Source organism: Eptesicus fuscus, chromosome 19 (genome assembly GCF_027574615.1).
Source record: "Eptesicus fuscus isolate TK198812 chromosome 19, DD_ASM_mEF_20220401, whole genome shotgun sequence".
In the NCBI taxonomy this organism is placed as follows: Eukaryota; Metazoa; Chordata; class Mammalia; order Chiroptera; family Vespertilionidae; genus Eptesicus; species Eptesicus fuscus.
The window spans coordinates 52,288,702-52,311,470 of NC_072491.1; the positions used below are offsets into that span (position 1 = coordinate 52,288,702).

Below are 22,769 nucleotides of genomic sequence, written 5' to 3' on the forward strand. Positions count from 1 at the left end.
ATTTTAGCGTAAAATTTAATAGGAAACATGTTTTGGCTATTATATCACTGTATTCAATATCTCCTGTTTTTTGAAGGTCAGAGCATAATTAATATGTTTATTGTACAAAAGAATAAATGCTAATGCCAAGAGACTTTGCCTACTCTCCCCACCACCACCGCCCCGCCCCTCCCCACCCCCCACCCCCGTTGTTATCCTGAAAAGTGGTGCAGGAGACAAAGGGACAGCAGGAACACAGGGTTTAATAAATAAGGATATGCTGTCTTAGTCTTTACAAATACATGCTATCTTCTCAAAGCCTGTCCGTTGATGATGAATTCTCAGTAATAGAGAAATCCAACTGCGAGACAGGACAAGCAGAGTTGAATGCACAAATATCGATATGAAATTTTGCGTGTGTTTCTTTCTCCTGATTTTTTGGTGGAGAATTTAGAACATGATTATAAGTTTGGAGTTGATTAATTGATCACTTTCTCACAGTGACTATTCCAAAATCAAGAAGCCTATTTACCTAACTAGGTATCTCCAAGTGGAGTTAGCTCCTTTACTCAGCTGGCCCTGCACCAGATGTACATTTCCTGGGAGACAGAAATCTTACAAACCGCCTTCCTTCTGATTCTCCTGTATTTCTCACCTGCTCGACATCTACCTCCTCACATTGTATTTCTCCATAATTTACGTCTACTCGCCCCCTGATTTGACTCCCCAGGCAAAGGAGATAAGCATCATGGTCACCTATTCAGTATGAACACTTCCCCAACATGTATTCATCATCACAAGGCAGAGATGAAATCATGCCACATCCCTGCCCAGCAACCTTCCACAGGTTACCCCTCGTTGTCTGTGGAACGCATGACTGACACATTCTCTGGGCATTTGGGAAGCAGAGCCTACTCCCCATCTGCATTTCCAGACTAATTACCACCCTGCATTGCCCTGACCCTCCCTATGCAACCCAGCTAGACTGCTTGCTATTTCCCAAATGAGCCTCGAATTCTGTGCCACTGTACTCTGCTCTGTGTTCTCTCATTCTGGAGTTTTCTTCTTCCCCTGTCTCCCCAGATACTCACATGCTCACATTTGAGTACCTTTAAGATGGGGCCCGGGTGATATTTTATTCCTAAGACAGTCAAAAGCAATCTTTCCCTTATAGCATTTTATCTTTACTAGGAAGGCAGTCATCACTCCATTGTATGCATAAAGTATGAATGTGCACATACATCCCATAAAGTTTCTAAGTAAACACACAATGCATAACCAAAGAAGGGGGATTGCAAATCATGTCGTGTGGACAGGGTTCAAGATTTAGAAAAGAATATATTTTACCATGTTTCTTTTGTCTTGAACTTATCAACTCAACCCTTCTATTAAACTCTGTTAATTGAAAATTTTGTAATCAAATTCACATTATTTAGATGGCAAGCTTGGTGTAGTAGAAAAAGCATGGGCTTTGGAACTGGGCAAACCTGTTTGCATGCTTGCCATGTGTATTATTCGTTTCCCCACTTACTCTGTTTGTGAACCTGCTTTGTCTGGGATTATGGGATGTAATGGGGGTGGAGACTGTTGCTGTGTGGAGTGCTATTTGCACTTTCAATCATTCCAGGAAAAGGACATTCCTGGGATAGGAAATGTGACAGATTTTTTTTTTTTTTTTAAGAAAGAGAAGCTCTGTCCTCTCTTTGGAGTTGGAAATAAGTTGCTCTAAAAACCTCAGTGAGGAGAGGAGCTGTTTAATGCTCAAGGCGCACTTCCTTGGAGCAGGTGAAGGCTGGAAGGAGCCAGCCACAGGAAATGGGTGGACCTCACTCTCCAAATGGGGGCTGTTTTCAGAGCAGTCAGGACCAGGGTAGTGGTTATGAAATCCTCAAGAAGGGATATTAGTTAGTATACTCTCAGTTACAAATAACAGAAAACGGAACAAGATGAATTTAAATATTACAGAGAACTTACTGGCTTATATAACTGAAAAGTCCTGCAGTTGAGTGCTTTTGGTTGTGGCTTAGGACTTCAGTTCTATTTCCTTACAATTCCTGTCACTGCATTTCTCCATGTGTCACTTGGCTTCAGGCTGTGGCTTTCCAGTAGCAACCAGAGTTTCTTGCTTCTCTCAAATCCAGAAAAATGACCATTGTCTTGCTTATAACTAATTAGCCAAGGTCCTGGATACACTCTGATTGGATTACCTAAGAGACAGCCCTTATGCCAGGGGAACATCAAGGATCTGATTGCTTTAGGCCTTGGTTATTTGAGCCAATTGTTCAGGTAGAGAAGATGGGCTCATCCTCACTGACTTAGTATCTACCGTATTTTCTGGCATATAAGACGACTGGGCATATAGAAGATTTTCCTGGGTTAAAAAGTCGTCTTATACGCTGGAAAATACGGTAAGTATTAGACCCATCAAAGCTCAATGGAGAAGTGGGAGTGGAATTGCTTCCATAAAAATGCACACCTTACTGCTAACTAATGGGGAGGGGAGATGAAAGGAACACCACACGGCCCTTTACAACAGGAACTTAATAAGGGCTCTGCTCCCTCTCCATAGCCAGAGTGGGGACATGGATGGCTGTCCCTAGGGCCCAGGGAAAGCACTTTACCCAGGAAACTGGTGCTATCATGAAGGTCATCATCTCTAGAGACAAATTTTGACAGCAAGTTCAGCAGATCAACTGGAAGAATTTGATTTTATTAAAGAGCACACATTAGATAATGCCATGGGGAATTTCAAAAATAAAATGGTACTTTGAAAGGAGTTAATTTCCATCAGGCAGGAAGCTAAGAATTTTTAAAACGTTCAATACCTGACTATTTAGTCAGGGGCACTGACATTTTTTCCCCCTTAGATTGTCAAATAAATAATGACAACAGCCAACACAACTATAGCCATCCAGTGTGAATGAATGCCCTTTCTTGAACCATAAATACATGGTCATATAATAGAGTTACATCTTATTGGTCATCTTGCATAATAAAGTTGTCTCTCATTGGTTATTTCTTGGTACCAGAAACCCTTATATTCAAGGATAAGTACTTGATTTTTTTTTTTTAATGTCACTTTGGAGCAAAAAGGGTAGGTAAGCCCTGGTTGGCAAGTTCAGTGGTTAGAGCACTAGCCTGGGCACCGAAGGGTCACTGTTTAGATCCCTCGTCAAGGGTACAAACTTCGGTTGCAGGTTTGATCCACAGCCCCGTTCAGGGCACATGTGGGAGACAACCAGTGGATGTGTCTGGTCTCACATAGAAGTTTCTCTGTCTCCCCTCCACCCCCCCGCCACCACCCTCTTTCCCTCCCTACCATCCTCTTCCTCTCTCTCTAAAAAAGCAATGGAAAATAGTATCCTCAGGTGAGGATTTTTCTAAATGGGGTAATTACTGTTATTATTTTTGTAAGTCAATCAAAATTATACCTATTTTTTTGTCAGATCAACAAAAAATCTTTTTTTTTTTTTTTTTTTTTTTTTGGTGTGCCACAGAATTTTGGTCATTAGTTTCTGTGTGCCATGAGATGGAAAAGGTTGTAAATCACTGGCTTGTAATAATGTGTGTACAAAAACGAAGAGTGGCCCGGCCAGCATGGCTCAGTGGTTGAGCTTTGACCTATGAACCAGGAGGTCCCAGTTTGATTCTCAGTCAGAGAATCTGTCTGGGACTTGCAGGAGGCAGCCAATCAATGCTTCTTTCTCATCATTGATGTTTCTATCTTTCTCCCTCTCCCTTCTTCTATTAAATCAATAAAAATCTTTTTTTAAATAAAAATAAATATAAACAAAGAGTGGACCTGGGCAGGTGGAACAGTTGGTTGGAGCATCATCCTGTACACCAAAATGTTGTGTGCTTGATTCCCAGTCAGGGCACATACCTGGGTTGTGGGTTCAAACCCCAATTGGGGTGCATACGGGAGGCAACCGATCAATGTTTCTCTCTCATATCGATGTTTCTCTCTCACACTCTCTCTCCCTCACCCTTCTTCTCTCTCTAAAATCAATAAAAACATATCCTCTGATGAGGATTAAAAAAAATAATAAAGAAGAGCAACTTTATGCTGTAACCATTATGGACATACATGTAAAGTCTCCCAAAATGAAAGCAAAGACTTAATATAACTACACAACTACAAATGTTATCTTTTTACCCATCTTTATCTCTCTGTCTCCGTCTCTTCTCTCTTTCTCCCTATTTCTGTCATGCACACACATATACATACTTATTATTCTGTGTATTTGTGTATATATACCATTAAGAGAAGGCAATTGAACCATAAACAAAGTCCAGAGAGGTAACCTATGAATAATAAATGATTCTGAAAGGAAAGTAACAAATGAAACAGAGGCCAAAATTCCAGAATTGAAGAGAGATATATTTTTTATTAAAAAAATAAAGATTGTTGATTATGATTCAACAATAATAACAAGAGACAAACACTGGGATATACCAAAGAGAAAATTTTCAAGCAAGCATCCTTTCTGGAAGAATAGAAAGAAAGGGTTTCCAATAAAGGAAAATGAAACTGGGCTACTCTCCTAATTTTCACCATTTTCTACCTCCAGCAGACCAGTCTCTACTGAGATTTGTGATAACAAGAGTATGAATCCAAAATCTTAGATCTGAGCAAATTTCATTGAATGTGCAGGAAAAATAAAGACACAGAGCTCAGTAAGGATACAAATTCCTTATCTAAAACACTAATGAAAACGTGACTCTAAGGTGAGTCCAGCTGAACAAGACATTAATAAATAAAAGATGATAAAATTATTGTTGCCATGGCTCAGTAGTTAGAGCATTGGCCCTCAAACCGAAGGGCCCCAGGTTTGATTTTGGTCAAGGCCATGCACCTGAGTCATTAGGCTCCCCATCCTGGTTGGGGTGCTCCTGGGAGGAAATCAATTGATGTGGCTCTCTCGCATCGAAGTTTCTCTCTCTCCTCTCTTCCCTTCCCCCCTCCCTTCCACTCTCTCTAAAAAAAGATAAATAAATCAATGGAAAAAATATCCTCCAGTGAGGATTAATAAAACAAACAAAAAAGGACTATTATTAAATAGTGAACTATTTAGTGATGTCTTGATAGTTATCGAAAATATAGGAATAAATCTGTTAGGGTCGTTGAAGGAGGAACACATGAGGCCAAAGGGGTAAAGAATTATGAATTTACTAGAGGCCCGGTGCACGAATTCATGCATGGGTGGGGTCCGGACGGACCGCCCCAATGGTGGCCCATCAGGCCGGGCCACTGAGGGGGAGGGGCCATGGGCAGTTGGCCAGCCAGCCTCACCCCCGATCAGGGTGTTGGGGGCCAATCGGGGGCTGGGCTGGCAGGGGCGCTGCCAATCGGGCCTAGATCAGGCTGGTTGGCTGCTGCAGTGCATGTCATAGCCACCGGTCGTTCTGGTCGTTCCACTGATCCAGTCACTGGGCTTTTATAATATATAGATTAGGTCATCTGGATACCAGATGGGCTGAGCCCCAAAATGGCATCAGCACCCAAAAAAGGGGAGTCAGAGGTTTTTAAAGGACTCTAGGTGGGCTTTTTCTGGGTGGAGAATCCTCTGTGCAGGTCTGCATTCCAGGAAATTCTGGAGGGGAGAGATAATGGTCTTAGCAAGTGGAATGTGGTCTAAATAAGTGGAATGTCCATTGTGAAATGGCCTAAAGGTCAGTTACCAGGGGAGGGGGTATCGATTCAATTATTTGATCAGACCTAACAAAATCAATAATATGTTTCACCTAAAAACTAATAATATACAAAGCAAATTACTTTCTCTCAGTTACAGAAGGACTGAGAGAAAGTAAAACTGATGATAAATCCCCCTTTTTATACCAAAAGGACCAATAAATATGTTTACTCTTTATATTGAGAGAGAATATAATTATACATTTTTGGAAAACACTTCTAAAAGAATTTTCTTTTATATACTAAAATTTATATGCCAACCAAAATTGCAAAACAAATAAACATGAACAAAAGGAAATAATAATGAATATTTTAAACTATGGATTATTTTAAACTATGAAATTAAGGAAGACTAGTTGTATAAAATATACATTATACTAGAAATGTACCTGAAATCAAAAGTTATAAAAAATTCCTAATATAAAAGGTACAAACTGATCATTAAAAGACAAATAACCTAAGAAGGTGGATAAGAACAGGCTATTCATATAAAGGAAATGCAAATTGTCAATTAACAGGAAATGATGCTCATCCTCCAGCAGTCATGGAAATGCAAATTTAAACGATAATGAGGCACAAATTGTCCTTTGTGGGGATTGGTAAAAATTTGAAGGTTGATGACATCTGGTGCTGGCAAGTCTGAGATAAAACAGGTTCCTTTATTTGCCGGTGGAAGTGTGAATTGTTTTTAAAATAAATATAAAATTTTCTTCAGCAAATCTCAATTATGAGAACCAATTCTAAAGAAATACAAGCATCACTGTAAAAGAAGGTTATATACATATATGTACACACACAGAGAGACACACACTCCTATCTTGACAGTAAGCCCTCACTTATGTCAGAGATAGGTTTCTGCAACAGCAGAGAAACAATCTACTAGGGAACTGATTTTATCATAAGCACATTGATATAAACGAGTTAAGTTCCTACGGTATCTCATCAATGTTATAATGAAACGATGAAACGATGTTATACAAGCATCTGCTGTACTACCTTGCTAGCTAAGTCACCTCTGGGTGGAATGCTGCCTTTCAAAGACATTTAGATTCTTAAGAAATCAGTCGTTGTGGCTGCAAGGCTAATCACAGGTATAGTAATTGGTAGCATGTTAATCTGTTGATTCCCAGCCTGTCTTTGTGAACAATGTTAGGAAGCAAGTCCTAAGAAAGACTTTAATTTGCAAACTTTGTTTTCAAAGAGATGGGTGTGTTGATAATATATAAATAATATAGGATATGATATATATTATAGTATGGATAGTGTTGCTATATATAAATAATGTAATATAAATTACATGTATATTATAATACATATTACACACACACATATATCTCATTCTTATATATATAAATATGCTACTATAATTACTATAACCAAGGGGAAAATACACTGAGTGGCTACATTATTATGACCACCTGACGTTTGTAGGCAAATTAGCCGTACACTGCATCGTATGGGATATGGAAGCCAAAGTCCTGTTCGAACACCTTTGCTGTCTGCAGTTACCGAGATAAAACGTCTCCAATTCGCACAGGAACACAAGGATTGGACAGTCGAGCATTGGAAAAAAGTCATGTGGTCCAATGAATCACGTTTCCATTTGCATCATGCAGATGGCAGAGTGAGAATTTCATGGAAACAGCATGAAAGCATGCACCCCTCATGCATGAGTACAACCCTTCAAGCTGGTGGGGGCAGTGTTATGGTTTGGGGGATGTTTTCCTGGCGTGATTTGGGCCCTTTAATTCATGTGGAAGAACGTCTGAATAGCACAACATACCTAAGTATCGTTGCTGATCAAGTTCATCCTATCATGTTGATGGCGTATCCCAATGGAGATGGCTTCTTCCAACAAGACAATGCGCCATGCCACGGTGCTCGTATTGTGCAGGAGTGGGTTCAAGAACATGAGGGAGACTTTACCTTGCTTAGGGGACCCCCACAATCACCAGATCTCAATCCAATTGAGCATTTGTGGGATGAAGTTAAAAGAGCCATCAGGCAGCTGGTTCCACAACCATCAAATCTCACAGAACTGGACAGTGCTATTCATCAGGCATGGTGTCGGATTCCTCGCATCACCTTTCAACATCTCGTGGAGTCAATGCCAAGAAGAATCGCCGCAGTATTGAAGGCAAAAGGTGGCCCAATGAAGTACTGACGGGGTGGTCATAATAATCTGGCCACTCAGTGTATATATGTATGTGTTTTGAAGTTTTCATTTTAATGAAGTTCAGATTATCAATTACTTATTTCATGAATCATGCCTGTGGGATTTTATTTTTAAAGCTATCACCATACCAAGGTCATCTAGGTTTTCTCCTGTAACCTTCTAGAAACCTTACTGTTTTAAGTTTTAGATTTAAGACTGTGATCCATTTTAAGTTATTTTTTGTGATGGGTGTAAGGTGTGTGCCTACATTCCTTCTTTTGCAAGTGGATGTCCAGTTGTTCCAGCACCATTTGTTGAAGGGACTGTCTTTGCTCCCTTGTATTGCCTTTGCTCCTTTGTCTAAGATCAGTTGACTCTATTTATGTGTGTTTTTACTTCTGGGCTTCTCTTCTGTTCTATTTTCTATTTGTCTATTCTTTTGTCATTATCACACACTCAATTATTGTAATTTTATAGTAAGTCTTGAGTTGGGTAGTGTCAGCGCTCTGACTTGAGCTTCTCTTTCAATATCGAGTTGACTATGTTGGTTGGACCTTTTGCTTCTCCATGTAAATTTTACAATCAGTTTACTGATATCCACAAAATAACTCAGTGGGATTTTTATTGAGATTGTGATAAATTTCCAGATCGATTTGGGAGAACTAAAATCTTGACAAGATTGTCTTCTTATCCATGAGCATGGAATATTTCTTCATTTATTTAGTTCTCCTTTGATCTTCATCAAGTTTTATAGTTTTCTTCATAAATATCCTATATATATTTGGTTAGATTTATACCTAAGTATTTGGGGGGAGTGTGTGCGGTGCTACTGCAAACTGTGTTGTCTTTTTAAGTTCAAATTCCACTTGTTCATTGCTGGTCTGTAGGAAAACAATTAACTTTTTTTCTACTAACTTGTATACTGCAACCTTATTAAAATAATATATTAGTTACAGGAGGTTTTTATTTTTTTTATTCTTTTGGATTGTGCAAATAGCTGATCATGTCATATAGTAAAAAAAAAAAAAAGTCAGTTTTATTTCATCCTTCCTAATTTGTATACTTTCTATTACCGTCTCTTTTCTTATTGAGTCGGCCAGGACATCCCAAACAGTGTTGAAAGCAATGGTGAGAGGGACATTCTTGCCTTGTTCCTGATCTTAGGAAAACTTTTAAAGGATAATTTCTTGGGGTACAGAATTCTAGGTTGTTGGTTTTCTCTATCAACACTTTAAACATTTCACTTGGCTCTCTTCTTGCTTGCTTGTGTTCTGAGGAGCAATTGGTTATAATTCTTTGCTCCTTTATAAGTAAGATCCCACCCCATAGCTTTTTTTCCCCATGAATGTTTCATAATCTCTGATTTTATAAACTTTGGGTATGATATGCCTAGGTAAAGGATTTAGGGCATTTATCCTACTTCATAGTCCTTGAGCTTCCTTGTTCTGTGGTTTTATGTGTGACATTAATTTGGAGGAAAGTTTCAGTTATCATTGCTTCAAATATTGCTTCAGTTGTGGGGTTTTTTATCTCCTTCTGATATTTACACTGTGCATATGTTACACACTTTTGTAGGTGTTCATAGCTCTTAGCTCTTCGCTTTTGCTTCTCCCCAGTATTTTTTTCTCTTTACTCTTCAGTTTTGGAAGTTTCCATTGTCATATCTCAAGTTCAGAGATTCTTTCCTCATTCACGTTTGTCTAAAAAAGAGCCCATTATTCTGTTACAGTTTTTTTAATCTGTAGAATTTCTTTATGCTTCTTTCTTAGAATTTCCACTTCAGTCTTACACATTTTCTATTTTTCTTTTATGACTTCTACTTTCCTTATTAAAGTACTTGTTAATCATAGTTGTTGTTTTTTATTAGTTCCAGGAGGTTTTATTTTTTTTTTCTTAAGTTGTATACCTTCTTTTCTTAATCTTAATGAGATGGCCAGGACTTCAAAAACAGCATCTGATAATTCCAACATCCCTGCCATATCAAACTCTAATTCTGATAAATGCTCTGTCTCTTCCAATTGTACTTCTTTGCCTTTTAGTATGCCTTGTAACTTCTGTTGAAATGTGAACAGGATGTACTGGGTAAAAGGTGTGTGGTAAATAGGCTTTAGTAAAGGAGTGGGAAGTGTGGGGAAAGGGGAAGCATTTTATGGTCCTTGAGTAGGTTTTAGTCTTTTGATGAGTCTGTGCCCCTGGGGTATAACTTGCCTAGTGTTTCTCATTACTTGCCACCCATAGATGAGATAGAATGGCTAGAGGGGACTAAGTTGGGTATTTTCCTTACACAATATAGATTAGGCTGTGATAAAACCCCAGTAGGTTAGGCTCTGGTTATAGTTTCTCCTGAGAGCAGACCTTGTTAAGAAAACAATGCTCAGGAGGGTTTCCAAAATGGCAGCAGAGTAAGTGGAAGCTACACTGACACTCTCCCAGGACCAAACTGGAAATACAACTGAAATACAGAAAAACCACCTTGAAAAATCAACTAAAGACTAACTGGAGAGAATTCTGATAACTAAGAACGTAAAGTAGAGACTGCAGAGAGACTAGTAGGAAGGGCAGAGACACAAGAGGGCTGGCTGGGCTCCTACAGTTAGCAGCTGACATTCCAGAGGAATATCTCAGCTATGTGTGTGGTGGGGGTGGTGGGTCCCACTGAGAACTCTTGGGTCTAAACTACAAGCTGGGCTCCCCAGCCCAGAGCACTAGAACTGAGAAAGGTGCCCAACAACAACTGGCTGTGAAAAGCAGCAGGGTTGCTGTGTGCCAGGGAAAGAAGGCTGGAAATGCAGGCACCTTCTTAAAGGGCCAATGCACAAAATTTCATGTGCAGCCACTCACCTTGGGCTCTGGCAGAGGGAAGGCAGAGTGGACTGGAGCTGCATGAGGAGAGTCCAGGGTTGGGAGCTGTGGGATTTGAGTCCAGAGGGCAGCCACTCTGGTTTCCTGTGCTGAATCTTTCCCTCATGCTGTAGTTACATCTTTCTCCTATAGACCTTTGCTATATAGGTGATTTTTGCCTGGGGAGAAGGCAGTTGGTCAACCCTGTTGGAAGGCCTCTCGCCCCACCCTGTGGCCAATAGCCTGAGGCTAATCCAGACTGAGTGCAATGGGATTGCAGGCAGAGGCAGATATCTGGAGGCATTGAGTTTTGCCTGATATCATCCTGGGCCCAAGGCTAAGAAAAGCAGACACTGGTGCACACCTTGGTTCTTTTCAAAGGTTCCCGCAGCCCCAGCAGAGGGAGCCACAAGCTGTGGATTGCTGATAGCTCCAAACAGGTATTCAGGGCCAGTCACAAACAGCATTTGACATTGCCCTGCACTGGAGATTGGGAGTCATAGCATATCTACCTAATACAGAGACACAAAACCAAACAGGCAGCCAAAATGCAAAGACAAATAAAAAACCCCAAATGAAAGAACAAGAGAATTCTCCCGAAGAAGAGATAAAAGAAATAAAGATAAGAAATTTATCAGACGTAAAGTTCAGGATAATGATGACAAGGATGCTCAACAACATGAGGAAAGATGTAGCAACTATGAAAAAAAACTTGGAAATAAAGAATGACATAGCATTAATAAAGAACACATTCAAAGAAATGCACAGCAGATTTGAGAAAACTGAGAATCAGATCAGTGAATTAGAGGACAGGTAGAAAAAAAAACACATTTAATCAGAGAACCAAAAATAAAAATAAAAAAACAATGAAGAAACAGGAGGACAGCTTAAAGGAGCTGTGGGACAACATGAAATGTAACAAAGTTCGCATAATAGGCATGCCAGAAAGTGAAGAAACTGATAAAGGGATAGAGAACATGTTTGAAGAAATAATGCAGAAAACTTTCCTAACATGGTGAAGGGAAAAGTCACACAAGTTCAGGAGGCACAGAGAGTCCCAATCAAGAAGAACCCAAACAAGCCCATGCCCAGACACATCATAATTTAAATGCCAAAAATGAAAGACCAAGAGAGACTCTTAAAGGCAGAAAGAGAAAAACAATGTGTTACCTACAAAGGAGCTCCCATAAAGCTGTCAGCTGATTTTTCATCAAAAACTCTACAGCCCAGAAGGGAATGGCATGAAGTATTCAAGGTAATGAAAAGCAAGGATATAAAACCAAGTTTAGTATGTCCAACAAGGTTATCATTCAATATAAAACACCTACACAAAAGATCAGTGAAACTAAGAGCTGGTTCTTAGAAAAGATAAGCAAGATTGATGAACCCTTAGCCAGACTCATCAAGAAAGAGAGAGAGAGGACCCAAATAAATAAAATCAGAAACGAAAGTGCTGAAGTAACCACTAACACCACAGAAATGCAAAGGATTGTAAGAAAATACTATTAACAACTAGATGCCAACAAGCTGGACAATGTGGACAAAATGGACAAATTCCTAGAAAAATACAATATTTCAAAACTGAATCGGGAAGAGTCAGAAAACCTGAATAGGCCAATTACAACTGATGAAATTGAAGCAGAAAACTGCCAGCAAACAAAAGCCCTGATCCAGATGGATTCACATGGGAGTTTTACCAAACATTCAGGGAAGAACTAATACCTATCCTAATCAAACTATCAAAAAAAAAAAAAAAATCCCAGAGGTAGGAACACTTCCAACCTCTTTTTATAAGGCCAGCATTTTTCCAATTCCAAAACCAGATAAAGACACTAAAAAGAAAATTACAGGCCAATATCTCTGATGAACATAGATGCTAAAATCCTCAACAAAATATTAGCAAATCGGATCCAGCAATATACTAAAAAGATCATACACCTTGACCAGGTGAAATTGATTCCAGGAATGCAAGACAAGTACAATATTTGCAAATCAATAAACATTAAACATCACATAAACAAATTGGAAGACAAAAATCACATTATCATATCAATAGATGCAGAAAAAGCATTCAACAAAATCTAACACCCAATTTTTATAATATATTTTTTATTGATTTCAGAGAGAGGAAAGGAGAGGAGGAGAGAGAGATAGAAATTTAAATGATGATAGAATCATTGATTGGATGCCTCTTGCATGCCCCAAACTGGGGCTCAAACCCACAATCCAGGCATGAATAAATAAATTATATATATACTCCTGATGGGGAATCGAACTGTGACCTCCTGGTTCATAGGTCAAAGCTCAACCACTGAGCCATGCCGGCTGAGCCCAACACCCATTTCTGATAAAAACTTTCAGCAAAGTGGGAATAAAGTGATCATATCTCAACATAATAAAAGCCATATATGACAAACCTACAGCCAACGTCATACTCAATGGGCAAAAACTAAAACGATTTCCCCTAACAGGAACAAGACAGTATGTCTGCTTTCACCACTCTTATTTAACACAGCACTGGAAGTCTTAGCCACAGCGATCATACAAGAAGAAGAAAAAAAAGGCATCCAAATTAGAAAGGAGGAAGTAAAACTCTGATTATTCTCAAATGACATGATACTGTACATAGAAAACCCTAAAGACTCCACCAAAAAAATTATTAGGTTTAATAAAGGATTTGGCAATGTAGCAGAATACAAAATTAATACCCCAAAATTGATGGCATTTTTATGCACCAATAATGAATTCTCAAAAAGAGAAACTAAACAAGCAGTCCCATTTATCATTGCAAGAAAAAATTAATATACTTAGGAATAAACTTGAAGTAAAAGATTTATACTCAGAAAACTTCAGGAAGTTGAAGAAAGAGATAGAAGAAGATATAAACAATGGAAGAATATACCGTGTTCATGAATTGGTAGAATTAACATAATTAAAATGTCCATACTACCCAAAGCAATCTATAGATTCAATGCAACCCCTAATAAAATACCTTTTAAAAAGCAACAGCATATTCCAGAGAATAGAACAAATACTCCAAAAATTTATATGGAACCAAAAAAGCCCCAAAATAGCTGCAGTAATCTTGAGAAAGAACAAAGTGGGAGGGATCACAATAACAGACATCAGGTTTTACTACAAAGCCAACGTAATCAAAACAGTCTGGTACTTTCACAAGAACAGTCAGATAGATCAGTGGAACAGAACAGAGACCCCAGAAATTTATCCAAACCATTACTCTCAATTAATATTAGACAAAGGAGGAAAGAGGATACAATGGAGTCAAGACAGTCTCTTTAATAAATGGTATTGGGATAACTGGATATGTACATGCAAAAAAATGAAACTAGACCACCAATTTACACCATTCACAAGAATAAACTCAAAATGGATAAAAGACTTAAAATGTAAATCTTGATACCATAAAAATCTTAGAAGAAACCATAGGCAGCAAAATCTCAGATATCTCTTGTAGCAGTATGTTTGCTGATACATCTCCTAGGGCAAAGGAAACTAAGAAGGATATAAACAAATGGGACTACATCAAAATAAAAAGTGCAGAGCAAAAGAAACCAACAACATGAAAAGGGATCCCACTGTATGGAAGAACATACTTGGCAATGATACATCTGATAAAGAGTTAATATCCAAAATATATAAGGAACTCATACAACTTAACAAAAAGAAGACAAACAATCCAATTAAAAACTGGGCAAAGGACCTAAATAGACACGTCTCCAAAGGGGACATACAGAAGGTCAAGAGACAAATGAAAAAAATGCTCAAAGTCACTGATCATCAGAGAGATGCAAATCAAAATGACAATGAGGTATCACCTCACACCTGTCAGAATGACTACCATCAACAGATCAACAAATGGCAAGTGCTGGTGAGGATGTGGAGAAAAGGGAACCCTAGTGCACTGCTGGTGGGAATGCAGACTGGTGCAGCCATTATGGAAAACAGTATAGTTTCCTCAAAAAATTAAATATGGAAATGCCATTTGATCCAGTGATCCCATTTCTAGGAGTATATCCTAAGAAACCCGAAACATTAATCAGAAAAAATGAATGCACCCCTGTGTTCATAGCAGCACAATTTACAATAGCTAAGATCTGGAAACAGCCCAAGTGCCCATCAGTAGATGAGTGGATAAGAAAGCTGTGGTACATTTCTACCATGGAATACTGTGCAGCAGTAAAAAGGATCTTTCACCCTTTGAGACAGCATGGAGGGACCTGGAGAGTATTATGCTAAGAGAAATAAGCCTGTCAGAGAAAGACAAGTATCACATGATCCCACTCATATGTGGAATCTAATGAAACAAATACAATGATGAACAAAATGGATCCAGAGATACAGAAGATGGAACAGACTGTCGAATCTCAGGGAAGACAGTGAAGGGTGAGTGGGTGGGAAGAGATCAATCAAAAAACATGTATGCATATATGCATAATCCAAGGACACAGACAATAGGGGGCGGGCTAGAAGAGGTCAATGGAGGTGAAAAAAGGGACATGTGTAATACCTTCAACAATAAAGATTTGGAAAAGAAGAAAAAAATAATACTCTGGCATATTTCAGAGTGGTTTTTCTCTCCTCCCTCTGCCAGGAGCATAAAGCGATTTTTTTCAGATATTCACTGTGAGGAATTCATAAAAACCCTGCAGGTAAAATTCAGAAAAAGGCCCCCCATCCCTGATGATAGGATCTTCTTAGAGTCTTTAGCTCTCGGACTTGTCCGCTCTGAGCTTTCAACAATTAATTCATCACCTGTAGTTGAGGTTTCTCTAACCCAGCACTGTTTCCCATGGAGGTTTTTGCTCCTATAAATTGAGATTATTGTATCCACCTGTCTGTCCCTCCAATATTTGGGGCAGCAGTTTGCCCTGTGGCCTCACTTTTCTGAGGGATATAAGAAGAGTTCCAGATTCTTTAGTCTGTCAACTTCTTACTTGTTATAATGAAATGGTGACTCCTAGGGGACTGATGTGCCAGACTGGAAACAGGAAGTCCTCCAAACAACTCTGTTTTCATAATAATATGTTTTTGGTTTGTATAGTATTTAATTAAGTGGTATATAAGTAAGTATGACTTAGGATTAAGGAATTGACTTAGTAAATATCTGACTTAAATCTTGAGAGTAAAAATAGATGAGTATATTAGAAACTAAACTATTCGTTGAGAGTATTTAGTGTGCTGTGGGCATTATTTAAGTCAAGAATTGTTACAGAAGGAATAGAGAATTGACAAACCCAGCAAGTTAGTTGAATGGAGATCAACTAAGAGAAGTTATACATATGTTCATGTGGCTGAACAATAATCCAATCTATTGTTCAGAACTAACCATAAAATAAAAAAGGAACCGCTATGTATTGATACTACTAAAACAAATGAACAAATATAAATGATCAAATGAATACATAAGGAAAATGAAGAATTTAGATAACAGGTTAATTGTCCATCAAGGCAGTAGAAAATGTCAAAAAATTTTCCTCTTAACACTTAGAAACAAAATTAAAAAAGCTAAAAATAATATATCAGGTGAAAGATAGAAAAAAAAGAAAGTGAGTTCCCTAAATTTTAGGGGGAGAATGGGGAATAAAATAAAAATCATAAATAAGTGTCCATTAGAACAAGCATATGAAAGACATGATGGAGTAAAATGATACAAAGTAAAATGTTTTAAAAATCAAAGACAAATATATAAAAGAAAAAGTAATATACAAAATCCATTGTATACATTATTGTTTCTGAAGAAGAGACTGTTACAATAAGAAAATATCAAAGATAGACTAAAACTGCTGAAATGAAAGAAGTACTTCAAAAAACTGAAAGGACATGTATTTGAGGAACAGCTGATCTAAAATAATGTTTTATACTGGAAAATATTGAAGTTCAGAGTCAATGTGATCTTGGCCTTTGCCTTGTGATTTTTCATAGTCATAATATATATGAATAAATCTTCAAATATGTCAAGATGCCTATAAAAAACTATTATTTGTAAAGAAATTCTTCCGTTTATTAGATCAAAAGATGGGTAGAGGAGCTTCTTTCCAATCCTTGATTCTATAAATCTTTGTCTGTGTCATCCTTCTATAGGGCTTCAATGGAAATAGTTTCAGAAAGCAAATGTAACTGTACAGTTGTACACTTACGTTTCATTCACTCATAAAGTGCACTAAAGTCAACTAGCCAGGAATACTTGTGACTTCTATAGAAGTCAGCCTTTCCAGTGAATAGTAACATCTGTATAGATGGAGCAAACACTTGGCAAACCAATCAACTGGTATAACATTACCTTTCTGTACCTGCCCCAAATGAGTCTTGTCAAATACACAGGCTTAGGATGGCTTCTCAAATATTTATTGTCATGCCCCCAAGAAATTGGCACTAATTCTGTGACACATTTTCATACAATATTTTTGGTAAGTTAGAAAATAACAGGTATTAGCTATACATTTGAGTTCTCTTTTTTTTAGAAGAATGGTATAGCCAAAATATGAATGCGTGTTTTATCAAAGAGAAATGTATATGTGACATTCTCCTCCTTTGGGCTAAATGGAAGCCAATAAGAAAATGACTTAATAGACAAGTATTAATTCTCTACTACATTTCAGGAATGTGTATAAGGGCAACCTGAGGATAGTTATAAAGAATATATGTATTTGCACTAGAGGCATCTGCAGTATGACTGGGGTGGTTGGTACTAACAAATCTGTTTGCAAAAACACTTTTCCAAAGATAAGGAAAAGTGATGTAAAAATGTCCAATGCGTACAGCACCGCCATTTATATCAAAGTACACAAGAAGCTGTGACTGTTTTCTTATCTTTGATTCCCCAGAGGGCTTGGTAGAGGGCCTTGCACATTGGCCCAATGTTAAGTGAATAATTACGTGCTCAGACACTGACTCCTGAGGCTAAAACAGAGTATGCTCATTTAGGGTCAGGATGAACCCAGAAACCATTTATGCTTTTCACAGGTGACAAGGGTCATGCACTTTCTATGACACAGAGATTAGAAGTCCATGACTAAATCCTGAAATTACTCTACTTCTTACTCTGTTTTTTGGTGACGACAAACAGGCTAAGTCTGCTTGGAGTCCTGGAGGCTGTTAACATTAACTGAGTTTGCCAAACAGACCTAATCCACTCCTGTGCATCAGAGAATCTAAGTCCTTAGGAAAATTCTTCCTAATCCTGCCACTAAGTTCTTGATTCAAGCCATCCCCACCTTCGAATATCACATTCCTTAGGAAGAAAATATGGGAATGCACCACTCTGCCTTCCCACTCCTATGTTACAACTAGAGGCCCAGTGCACCTCTCACAGTCCGGGACCCCTCGAAGGATGTTCGCCTGCTGGCTTAGGCCCGATGCCCCCGGGGATTGGGCCTAAGCCAGCAATGAGACATCCCTCTTGCAAGTCCAGAGCTCTCGCCATCCAAGACCCCTTGCTCCTTACCACCCACCTGCAGCAGAGGCAGGAGAGGCTCCCACCACCGCCGCTGCGCTCACCAGCATGAACCCAGCTTCTGGCTAAGTGGTGCTCCCCCTGTGAGAGCTCACTGACCACCAGGGAGAAGCTACTACATTGAGCGTCTGCCCCCTGGTGGTTAGTGTGAGTCATAGCAACTTGTCATTCTGCCATTTGGTCGATTTGCATATTAGAGTTTTATTATATAGGACTAGAGGCCTGGTGCATGAAATTCGTGCACTGAGGGGGTGTCCCTCAGCCCAGCCTGCACCCTCTCCAATCTGGGACCCCTCAGGGAATGTCTGACTGCCAGTTTAGGCCCGATCCCACAATTGGACATCCCTCTCACAATCTGGGACTGTTGGCTCCCAACTGATCGCCTGCCTGCCTGCCTGATTGCCCCTAACCACTTCTGCCTGCCAGCCTGATCACCCCCTAATCACTCCCCTGCCAGCCTGATCGACACCTAACTGCTCCCCTGCTGGCCCAATCACCCCAATTGCCATCCCCTGCAGGCCTGGTCGCCCCTAACTGCCCTCCTCTGCCAGCACGGTCACCCCTAACTGCCATCCCCTGCAGGCCTGGTCCCCCCAACTGCCCTCCCTTCCCTGCCGGCCCGATCGACCCAACTGCCTTCTCCTGTTGGCCCGGTCGCCCCCAACTTCCCTCCCCTGCCAGCCTGGTCACCCCAACTGCCCTCTCCTGCCAGCCCCATTGCCCCAAACTGCCCTCCCCTGCCGTCCCAGTCACCCCTAACTGCCCTCCCCTACAGGCCTGGTCGCCCCTAACTGCCCTCCTTTGCTGGCCTGATTGCCCACAACTGCCCTCCCCTGCCGGCCATCTTGTGGTGGCCACTTGTGCCCACATAGGGGTGGCCATCTTGTGCAAGGGTGTGATGGTCAATTTGCATATTACCTATTCATTATATAGGATAGTTACAATACACACAGATGCAACTCCATTATTTGTTAACAAATGCCCACCTCAAACATCCAAGACAAGTTGGATTGTTAAAAATGCTGCAGAATGATTTTCTACTTTACTCTCACTCTCAAAAAGTTTTCCCTTCATTCTAATGAAAATTCCCTTTGTTACTGTTTGATAGTGGCAGGAAATTGGGCCAAATAACCTCTTAAATGCATTTCAACTTTAAGATCTCAAAAGTTATAATATTTTCTGTTTATAGTATAACTTCTAAAATAGGTGCTTTTATTTCCCCAAATGAGCCAGATTCTTTCAATGATTTCCTGAGGTTAAACTATGGAGTCGGGAGGGAACTCTATGTCTGTGGGGCCTTGTGTATATACTTGTTTATTCTTCAGCTATAGAAACTATTCTTGCCTAGTCAGCTAAGCCAAGCTAAAGGTATTTTCCTGAAAATGTACATATAACTAACAAGTATTATAACATTGTTATTTTTATAATTACTCCATATTAGAAAAGTCCCCAGTTTAATAATTTAATTTTATATTATTTATTACAGGACAGGATAAGAGAAAATGATAGCAATTGCCTGAATAATGAACCTAACTTTTTTAAAAAGCATTCATGTGATGATGATAAGGTAATGATAATTATTTGGAGTTTATGTGTCATTTGAGCTTGATTTCATAGAAGCTTATATGCTTTTGTATCTGTTAAATAATTATATTGATTATATTAATAACTTATTCTTTTAGCTCTAAGCAGGCAATTCCCACTGATCTATTAAGTCATACTGTGGTGTTCTTTTATACTCTTATTTTACAAATAGTCCTGCACTTATTTGATAAATATGTTTACTTTAGCATTTCATTTTTCACTTATAAAATGCTAGAACTGCTGAATTCAAAGAGACACACATCTCTTATTTCTGAAATCTTTATGAAGGAAACCGCTTGTTAGGGCATAATTTGGTTGTAGGCATTTAGAAATTGTTTTCTTTTAATATTTGCTAATCTTCACACCACTACAACTTCTAGTTGGTGTAAAACTTTCAACAAACACTTGTGTGATTTCTTTCCATAAAAACCAGTGTGGTATTATTCAACAGTCTTTTTAAAAAATAATAGCTGAGTTAACCTTATGGCATCTAATCATCTATAATCATAAATTCTTATTCTTTAAATTTCTATAATTACAGTGTTATTTGTTTTAGGTGAATATGACTCTTTATTTTCCTATTACCAGCTACTCATCCACAGCTAAAAATGTACAACATAATAACAATAAGAAAGCCACACATACCTTTCATTATCGCTGCTCCCAGAAGGCCTCTCCCTTGGTTATCTTGCTTCAAATTAAATAAACTTGTTATGTGTCCACCCACAAGTGATAAGATCACACATACATTACAGAGAAAGAGAATTTTAAAAGCTAATCATTAAACTGAGGTCCAGGCCCTTCAGGCTGTCAGCTTCTAGGCCACAGTTTCAGTCCAGTTACTTGTCAGTCATGTGATTAACTGGAAAAGAAAGCTGGGTGGAGGTGGGGTATTGCTTAGCAACCGGGTTCTGGCTTTAGGATCCGTAAGAAAGCTTTTCATTTCATAATATTTTATTTGAACCACAGCCCTTCTGATTTTTTTCTGTAATAGGAAGCTACGTTTTTAAAAACTGCTGCTCGCAAGTTGAAGCAATTTCTTAAAATGAATATCCATGAGGAATTCAAGCTCCACTTACAAATAGTTTCACAGGGCACATTAAAACTGTTGAACTGCACCAGGAAGGTAAGCTGAGGACTATTTATTTTGAACAAAAATATAAACTACTCCCCTTATAGTTTTATTAGAGATATTATCATTCTCTAATGATCCATTATCATAGAAGTCTAAGTGCTTATTATAACTTAAAGTTGAAAAACATTTACTCAACTCTGGAAGAGGAAAATCTCAACTTGAAAATACCTATTTGTCTCTCGTCTAGGGCAAATCAATAGTTTTAAAAGGGGAGTAAAAGTGAATGCATATTTCATTGCCTTAACAACTTTCAAGGAGGCTAGTGTGATAAGTTGGGTGGGGAAAGGTAAATTTTTATCTCTAAAACCTATTAATATTTTTAATCCACATATGTATAGATTTATAAAAACTCATAGCCAATAAAACAGGTAAAATGTATTTAACAAATATCTTTCTCATTTATACTGGGCATATACACTGAGTGGCCAGATTATTATGACCACCTGACGTTTGTAGGCAAATTAGCCGTACACTGCATTGTATGGTATATGGAAGCTGAAGGCCTGTTTGAACACCTTTGCTGTCTGCAGTTACCAAGATAAAACGTCTCCAATTCGCACAGGAACACAAGGATTGGACAGTCGAGCATTGGAAAAAAGTCACGTGATCCGATGAATCACGTTTCCAGTTGCATCATGCAGATGGCAGAGTGAGAATTTCATGGAAACAGCATGAAAGCATGCACCCCTCATGCATAAGTACAACCCTTCAAGCTGGTGAGGGCAGTGTTATGGTTTGGGGGATGTTTTCCTGGCGTGATTTGGGCCCTTTAATTCATGTGGAAGAACATCTGAATAGCACAACATACCTAAGTATCGTTGCTGATCAAGTTCATCCTATCATGTTGATGGCGTGTCCCAATGGAGATGGCTTCTTCCAACAAGACAATGCGCCATGCCACGGTGCTCGTATTGTGCAGGAGTGGGTTCAAGAACATGAGGGAGACTTTACCTTGCTTAGGGGACCCCCACAATCACCAGATCTCAATCCAATTGAGCATTTGTGGGACGAAGTTAAAAGAGCCATCAGGCAGCTGGTTCCACAACCATCAAATCTCACAGAACTGGACAGTGCTATTCCTCAGGCATGGTGTCGGATTCCTCGCATCACCTCTCAACATCTCGTGGAGTCAATGCCAAGAAGAAGCGCCGCAGTATTGAAGGCAAAATGTGGCCCAATGAAGTACTGATGGGGCGGTCATAATAATCTGGCCACTCAGTGTATATGACCAACAATTTTCTATTTCTTTGCTTCAATAATTTTGATAAGTATAGGGCTAATTTTTTCCTACTGCCTGCTAGCAGTTGTTAAGCAAACAAAACAAAAAAATTTGGAAAACACTATCTTGAGTCTAGAAACAGTTTCTTAATCTATAAAATGAAGGGAAAATATTGTATACATTATAGGCTATTTAAGATTAAATGGCATAACTCATGTAAAATTCTTAGGATCAAAAAGGTTTCAATAAGTGTTATATTATTATTACAGTTACCCCCCTCTTCAGGAATTTTACCAGCTGCCATACAAAGCAAAAAGGTTTCTTATGATTTTTTTAAAAGAAAATTTTTATGATAGAAAAAGGGTTGTTATTTTTTAATACCAGTAGTTGCCCACAGCTCAAGTGGTAAGACTGCTTTTGAGCCCTACTGGTAGTGATGACAAAGATGACCTAGTCCAGCGGTCGGCAAACTCATTAGTCAACAGAGCCAAATACCAACAGGACAACGATTGAAATTTCTTTTGAGAGCCAAATTTTTTAAACTTAAACTTCTTCTAACGCCACTTCTTCAAAATAGACTCGCCCAGGTCGTGGTATTTTGTGGAAGAGCCACACTCAAGGGGCCAAAGAGCCGCATGTGGCTCGCGAGCCGCAGTTTGCCGACCACGGACCTAGTTGAACCAGTTCCCT

General features: G+C 39.0%; 1 protein-coding gene across 3 annotated transcripts in view; it reads left to right on the forward strand.

Annotated features, from left to right (window-relative positions):
* The window catches only part of IL7 (interleukin 7), a 51,198-nt gene that overhangs the window by 22,141 nt on the left and 6,288 nt on the right, over window positions 1-22,769 (forward strand). The window contains exons 3-4 of one of the 3 annotated variants that reach the window (XM_028142058.2): window positions 19,628-19,708; window positions 20,720-20,851. In XM_028142058.2, the coding sequence (XP_027997859.1) occupies window positions 19,628-19,708; window positions 20,720-20,851 (213 nt within the window). The remainder of the gene's footprint in view (window positions 1-19,627; window positions 19,709-20,719; window positions 20,852-22,769) is intronic. The other 2 variants (XM_028142059.2, XM_028142060.2) reach the window with 2 other exon arrangements.